Source organism: Pseudonaja textilis, chromosome Z, assembly GCF_049901715.1.
Source record: "Pseudonaja textilis isolate UNSWEBS1 chromosome Z, rPseTex1.2, whole genome shotgun sequence".
NCBI classification, from domain to species: domain Eukaryota; kingdom Metazoa; phylum Chordata; class Lepidosauria; order Squamata; family Elapidae; genus Pseudonaja; species Pseudonaja textilis.
This window is the reverse complement of record NC_142008.1, coordinates 117,949,933-117,957,746: the sequence shown is the minus strand read 5'-3', so window position 1 is coordinate 117,957,746 and position 7,814 is coordinate 117,949,933. Positions and strand designations below refer to the sequence as shown.

At 33.6% G+C, this 7,814-nt stretch overlaps 1 protein-coding gene across 1 annotated transcript; it reads left to right on the top strand.

Moving 5' to 3' along the window:
- The first annotated feature begins 2,990 nt into the window (after positions 1-2,990).
- On the top strand, positions 2,991-7,426 carry LOC113452079 (vomeronasal type-2 receptor 26-like). Its single transcript, XM_087916764.1, has 5 exons — positions 2,991-3,281; positions 3,832-4,695; positions 5,161-5,388; positions 5,813-5,939; positions 6,534-7,426. Exons 1-5 carry the CDS (start codon positions 2,991-2,993, stop codon positions 7,424-7,426), a joined length of 2,403 nt encoding a protein of 800 aa, XP_087772890.1.
- Positions 7,427-7,814: the final 388 nt, after the last annotated feature.

Below are 7,814 nucleotides of genomic sequence, written 5' to 3'. Positions count from 1 at the left end.
GTATCGTGGAACATCAGTTTTGGATTGTTTACAGTTCTTTGAAATGTAAAATTTAAAAAGTTTCTAAATCTGGTACATTTAATCAAATTTTAGGCACAAATAGTTATTATTCTATTTCCATTGTGATCTGTTATCCAATTTTAAAAATATTGAAAACGTAGTGAAATGAAGTGATGTGAAATGTATTCTTTCTGTCTCATCCCTTAGTTGGCACATATATTTGTCATATATGTACTTATAAAATTTAATTTGCTTTGGTATATGTTCTTCCTCTGTAATATTTCCACTGAATTGTGACAAAATAAATTATGGCTATATCAAGATGTAGTGTTCTATTTGTTACTCTTCAGAAGAAGAATCCCAAAAGTTTCTAAGGACATAATGAACCCATTCAAAAAGAAGTGTTCATGTTGCTGCGTTTTCAAATATTTTTGAAGATTGTTCCACCATTTCAACACTTCACCTCAAGAAGATTTTTAGAATCTAGATTTCTTAGATACAGTTAAAAGATTTCAGATATTGACTCAAAGGATATCCAAGGTCTTTTGTGGTTTCTTGCTATACTGACAGAGACATATTCTGTATCATCCTTTATTTGACACATATACTTGTCATTTATAACATTTACTTTGGTATATACTGTTCCTCTGTAACCTTTCCATGGAATTGTGAAAAAATAAATTGTGGGTATATCAAGGTGTAGTGTTGTGTTTGTTACTTTTAAAAGAAGAATCGCTGAAGCTTCTAAGGATGGAATGAACTTGCTATGATGGGGAAGTGATAAAAGATTGAATAAATAAATGATCACCCATTCCCAGTCAATTAACATTTCTTGTCCTACTTTCTGGTGGTTTGGAAAAAAAGTTGACTCTCATCTTCTTTGTGGCAGCCTTAATAAGATAAACAAAATACTGCAGCTATGGATATATATTTTTTTTCTTAACATCAACTAGGAACAATAAAGAAATCAGCACTCAAGAAATATGCTGTAGACTATCCTTTCATAGGATAACAATAAAAGTTAAAAGATATTCAAATGCAATGTAAAGTGAATACTCATTCATGGAATTGTCCAAAGCAATGGCGGCATAGTTTTGAAACTTTGATGAAACTATATTTTACCATCTTAGGGGTAGATTCAGATAACCAATTTTAAGCCTTTTCTTGGAAGCTCATGTACCCAGTGCAATTAATAGCTACTAGTAGTGATGTAGACCTCAGTATGTTTGTAGAATAGGCTTAAACTTTTTCCAGATGTCATTATTTCTGATCCTCATGACACAAGATGGACCTCAAGGAAGGGTTTTTAAAAAGCAGAGAGAAAATCAGATACTTAATTCTTTAAAAATACTTACTTATAACTTGGCAGATCTTCCAAAGAAAAGGAAAAGAGATAGAAATTCATATTGAGATTGTTAATTTCCACCAGTCTGACTTACACAAATTAGAAAAGTGGTTTTTCTGTAAGTGGCTCGAAATACTGCAATGGTTAATGAAATCTGAACCATGATTCTTTTCTTTTCTCTTCATGCTGAGCTAAATAATGATTTGTTATTGCACATGTTGTTTATTATTTTGTAGCTAATTAACTTTTCTTTGAAGAGTCCCAGTTACTCTAATGGGTTTATCTGCTTAAAGCTCCAGAGATTTTCAAGAAAGCAGTGAACACTGGAAAGCATAGCTGAAAGAGGTTATAAATTAACTCCAATTCAATGATGAGCTTGAGGTGATGGGAAGAGTCAAACAGGGCTATTAGGTTTGTTATTTCCAGCATCTGTTCTTTATTTATCAGACCAATTTCAAATTTCGGTTGTAGAAATCTCAGTCATTATTTATTTCTGTATCTCCATTAAAGTTAAAGATTCAGATTGATGTTACCCTCCTAGAAGGTGTGTTGGAAAATCCAGGATGCTAAGTCTAATCCATTGGTGTGGGTTGATACGTTGGAGACTTTTTTTAGAAGATTTTTTGGCTGTTGATGTACTGTTCTTTCTGATCTTCCTGGTGATGAAAGTGAATGCACTCAAATGTCCAGAGGTTGATCTTTTTCCAGTTCCACATGAATGGTACCAACCAGGTGATGTAGTCATTGGAGGAATGGCTTCACAGATAATGTATGCATTCAGTGAGCATTCATTTTATGAACATCCTTCTCAGGAGCTATATGGGCTTTCAGAGTAAGCAAATCCCATACCTTTCTTTATCTAATGATAACTTTTTTTTTTTACTTTTTAAGATATCTGCCTCAGTTCCTTTGATTCACAATGGTCTCAAGGATGGCAGATGAGATCATGTCGTGAAAGCATTTCTTGATTTTTTTCTGAGATTTCAGATCCTATGTTTCTATAGGAATGAGAGAGTATTTATCCTATTTTGAAAAAGTGATACAAATATGAATTTGTCAGATGAATACCTACATTACTAATGAGAGAGAGCATATATAGCTCAGGTATAAACTGTACAATCTTTGGTGCTGTCTAAGCTTGGTTATTTTTTGCAGATCTTTTTTTATAAGCTTAGGAAATAGCTTAAGTATTCTGAAGAGCATTGCAAATACATAAAGTAGGAATTCATAATATAAGAAATAAATGTATAGAAATTAGCACTCATCCCCATAAAAGCAATGCAAAAATGGAAAATTGTTTTTCACTAATAACACATTTTCTCAGTAAAAGAAGGAAAAGGAAGAACAAAGGTTGCTCAGAGGAAGAGTAAAATAAAGAAGTGGAATAAATTAAGTTTCTTCTCTCTGAAACAGAACACACCATCCATGTCATTGGCCATTAATAGAAAATCTAAAAATATAAATTACTGTATTTTTAATGAATGACTTCTATGATACAGCATAATGCACAACAGAACCCTAAACCATGATACTTTGAAGCAGTATTGAGGGAATTTAATGTTTGTCATTCCAATCACAAATACAAATGGCTATTCTAATCCATTTACCACAGAATTGTTTTCTAAAAGACATTCTTTATTACAGTATGATTACAAAATTCTACCAACATCTCCTTTCCTTGGCCTTTGCTATCAAAGAAATCAATGAGAATTCAGAAATCCTGTCAAATATTACCCTTGGCTTCCATATCTATGACAGCTACTATAATGCAAGAATGACTTATCGGACCACCCTAGACTTACTTTTCAAATCAGACAGATTTATGCCCAACTACAAATGTGGGCTTCAGAAAAATCTTATGGCCATCATTGGAGGACTTGGTTCAGATACTTCATCCCATATGTCAGAAATTGTAGAGTTCTACAAAATTCCACAGGTAGGCCCTATAGCTCTCAATTGGTTAAGAGCTTTCTTAAGTATTTATTCTCATTTGTTTATCTCCACAAAAACATGATTGTAAGCAAATCTCAATCTATACTTAGCAAGAGATCGAACTGGTAAAGGGGGCTTTCAATTTGCTGATATTTGATCATGTTCCAATTAGAAAAATAATGGCAGACCCTGACATTTTGCTATATTCTCATAATTTCAGCAATGTTGCACTGGAATCTTTATATCTGTGGGATATGACTATTATTAAGTGTTGTACCTTATGATTCTTGACTCTTGATGAATGTATTTTTTCTTTTATGCACACTGAGAGCATATGCACCAAGTCAAATTCCTTATGTGTCCAATCACACTTGGCCAATAAAGAATTCTGTTTTATTCCATTCTATCAGATATAAGAAGTCTAGGAAAAATGAAATATAAATTCAACAAAGTAATAATTTCATTTGAGCAGCTTTTAAACTAATTCATGAAGAGGAAGAAACAAAACAAAACACACTGTTTAAACCTTCTGTTGAATTTGTTTTTTTTTTAAGATCCCATATGGATCCTTTCCCCCAAAAGAATTTCATATCAACAATTTTTCTTATTTTTATTTTATGACACCAAATGAAGGTCTTGTATATATTGGAATTATCCGATTGCTTCAACATTTTGGATGGAAATGGATTGGACTCTTTGCCATTGAAAATGAGAGTGGAGAACACTTTTTGAAGGAGATACAAGTGATGCTTTCCCAGCATGGAATATGTCCAGCCTTCATACAAAGAATACCCCTGCTGCTTCCATTGGATGACATCCAAACATTTAACTATAAAATGAAAAGATTGTACATACATCTCACAGACATTAAAGCGAATGTATTTATTCTTTATGGAGAGTCTTATACACTCCTCTGGCTCACATCTCCCATATTTCTAAGTGATCCTGAAGATAAATTAAATGCATCCCTTAGAAAGGTATGGATCACAACAAGTCAAGTGGACTTCATACTAACAGGAAATCTAAAAATGTGGAACCTCCAATTGTTTGATGGGACGATTTCTTTTCAGATACATTCAGGTGAAGTTTCAGCATTCAAAGAATTTCTGAAGTCTGTAAAACCTTTTTGGAGACAAAGAGATAGATTTCTAAAAGGGTTTTGGGAGGAAGCATTTGACTGTTTCTTTTCTAATTCAGAAACACCAGCAATTAACATTAAAAAATGTACTGGGGAGGAGAATCTGAACAGTCTTCCTGGACCTCTCTTTGAAATGCAAATGACAGGTCATAGTTATAGCATCTATAATGGTATCTATGTTGTGGCTCATTCTTTGCAAGCTTTATTATCAAAAGAATCCAGTCACAGTAAAACATTGATGGATAAAATCCCAGAATATGAAGATCTACCTCCTTTTAAGGTAAAGTTGTCCAACAAAAGTGACAAATTTACTAGAAAATGATTTGTATCACAATATATCATTCAAATAGCTATGATTAAATCAATCAATGTATGATAGATACCAAAGCAAAGTATTGTTTTTCTGCAGTAAATACCATCCTTGGGTTACATTCAACTTTCTACCCAAGAACATGTGAAATATTATTCACAGTATTACATTACATTTTTATATCTATGAGAATGGATAGCATTGTGCTCCTTACTGTTTATAGTGATGCTCTTCAGGCTAATTCTTGATATTTATTGTGTCAAGCTGCATAAAGAAATTTGGGAAAAAAGGGGAAATGTTTCTTAGAATGATTTATCTGATTATTCTTTAAACTTCCTCCTCCTCCTCTCCTCCTCTCCTTCTCCTTCTCCTTCTCCTTCTTCTTTTCTTTCCCTACTCCTTCCCCTTCCCCTCCCTCAACCTCTTCCTCTGAAGCTGCACCCATTTCTTCAAGGCATTTCTTTCAACAACTCAGCAGGAGAAAGTATGTCTTTTAATGAAAAGATGGAAATTAGAGGAGGATTTGACATCATCAACATGATCATCTTTTCAAACAAATCAATCCAGAGAGTGAAAGTTGGAAGATTAGATCCCAATGCTCCAGATGGAAATGAATTGATTATAAATGAAAATTTGATTGCATGGCACAAAGATTTTAATCAGGTATGGGTATTCTTCAATGGATCAGATTATGGCACACATTTTCCTAAAACATGTGATAAGTTCCTCCCTTATACCCATTGAGAAAAACTTGGTGAATCCCTTTGATCAGGTCTTCCAGTGTCTTATTCTTTTGGAAGAATAAGCATTTCAAATGCCTTTCAAATTTCAAATGCAATTATTGAATGGCAGAAAGGTTTTAATTGGTATGGAATACAAGCATGTAGAATGCTTATATTTTTGCAACTTCCTTGGAAATGGAAAATGAAACAATGGGGGGACAGGGGAAATCACTTATAATGTCTACAGTGAATTTCTGTTGGCCATGATTCTCTTTATAGGATTATTAATTGATTTTGTTTTCAAATGATGAAAAACTTAACAACTTGACAACTAATTGTTCAACATTTTTCATTGTTATGAACAGGTTCTTCCAGTTTCTCTATGCAATCAATACTGTCATCCCGGATATTGGAAGAGAAAATCCGAAGAGAAAACCTTTTGTTGCTATGATTGTATTCCCTGTCCAGAGGGGAAGATTTCAAGCAAGACAGGTCAATTATAAAGTTCTTCTATTTTTGGAGACAATGGCTGCAGATAAATTATTCTGTCAAAAATTACAATTTGTTCTATTTCTTGCTAACTATGAGATTTTCCCACCATTTAAAGCAACAAACAAGTGTAATCCCTATAATCTCAGTTATTAATAATCTCTCATATCTGAGAATACTATATTTTGTAGGATACAGCATCCATATATGCCATCTTTTCTCATATGGCATTTTTATCCCAGAATTCAAAATCCAAACTATTTATTTGGGTTCCAGAAGATGTCACCTACAAAACCAAGGTTTACATAGTGACCAAAGTCAAATTTTGGCCCAGCCACCTTTTATATGGTAGTCATCCAAAGCAATATAATAGGTGGAACTGAAAGAAAATTGAAAAATATCCGTATAATTGTTGTAAAATTGGCAGAGAGGGGTGGGGGATTATAACCCACTTTATTTTTTAAATTTCAGAAATTCTGCTTAGAAAGCAAGTCATGGCTAAGTGAGAGCAGAAGGAATGTCAGTTTCCAAGCAGAAGAATAGAACATTTCAGAAATAAATAAATAAATTATTTTCTTTTTGATATCTTTTATCCAGACACAGAAGATTGTTTCAAATGTCCTGAGGATCAGTATCCAAACAAAGTGCAAGATCAATGCCTTAACAAAACAATGAGTTTCCTGTCTTTTGAAGAACCTTTAGGAATCAGTCTGGCTTCAGCTGCTGTTTCCTTTTCCTTCATGACAATCAGTGTGCTTGTAATTTTCCTTAAGTGTAGAGATACCCCCATTGTCAAGTCCAACAACCGGGACCTCTCTTACACACTACTCATTGCCCTTTTACTATGCTTTTTATCTTCCTTGTTATTCCTTGGTCAGCCAGGGAAAGTAACCTGCCTTCTCCGTCAACCAGCATTTGGCATCATCTTCTCAGTTGCTATTTCTTGTCTGTTAGCTAAAACTATTACCGTGGTTGTAGCTTTTATGGCTACTAAGCCAGGTTCTTCAATGAAAAAATGGGTGGGGAAAAGATTGGCTCTTTCCATTGTTCTTTCTTGTTCTTTTCTTCAAGCAGGTCTTTGCATTCTGTGGCTGGCAACATCTCCTCCATTTCCTCAGTTAAACATGAATTCCCTTATAGAAACCATGATTTTACAATGCAATGAAGGCTCCTTTTTCATGTTCTATTGCGTACTGGGCTATCTGGGCTTTTTGGCTATTGTCAGCTTTATTGTGGCATACTTTGCCCGTAATTTACCTGATACCTTTAATGAAGCCAAGTTCATCACATTTAGCATGTTGGCTTTCTGCAGTGTGTGGATCTCCTTTGTTCCAACCTATCTGAGTACCAATGGAAAAGCCATGGTGGCTGTGGAGATTTTCTCCATCTTGTCCTCCAGTGCTGGGTTAATGGGATGTATCTTTTTCCCAAAATGTTTCATAATTGTACTTAAGCCAGAACTAAACATTAAAAAACGACTAATAAAATGAAGTTATTGTATCATGGGATACAATAACTATTTTCCCCAAGAATACTGAATTTAAATGAGATGACTATAATATGTTTAGAGTTAATTAGATAATTAATTGGGGTTATTTATTAATTTATTTCATATGGCATAATAGAATACAGCTATATTTCTCAACTTTTACAACTTTAAGCTGTATGGATTTCAACTCCCAGAATTCGCCAGTCTTCTCTTTTGACTGGGGAATCCTGGGAGTTGCAGTTGATACAGCTTAAAGTTGACAAGTTTGAGAAACATTGGAATAAAGCATTAATACATAAAATTCACAAAACAGCATATAAAATATGTATCAAAGTATAAAACATGAGAACAGTTAATTATTTTTAAAATTCACAATATGAATTATGAAT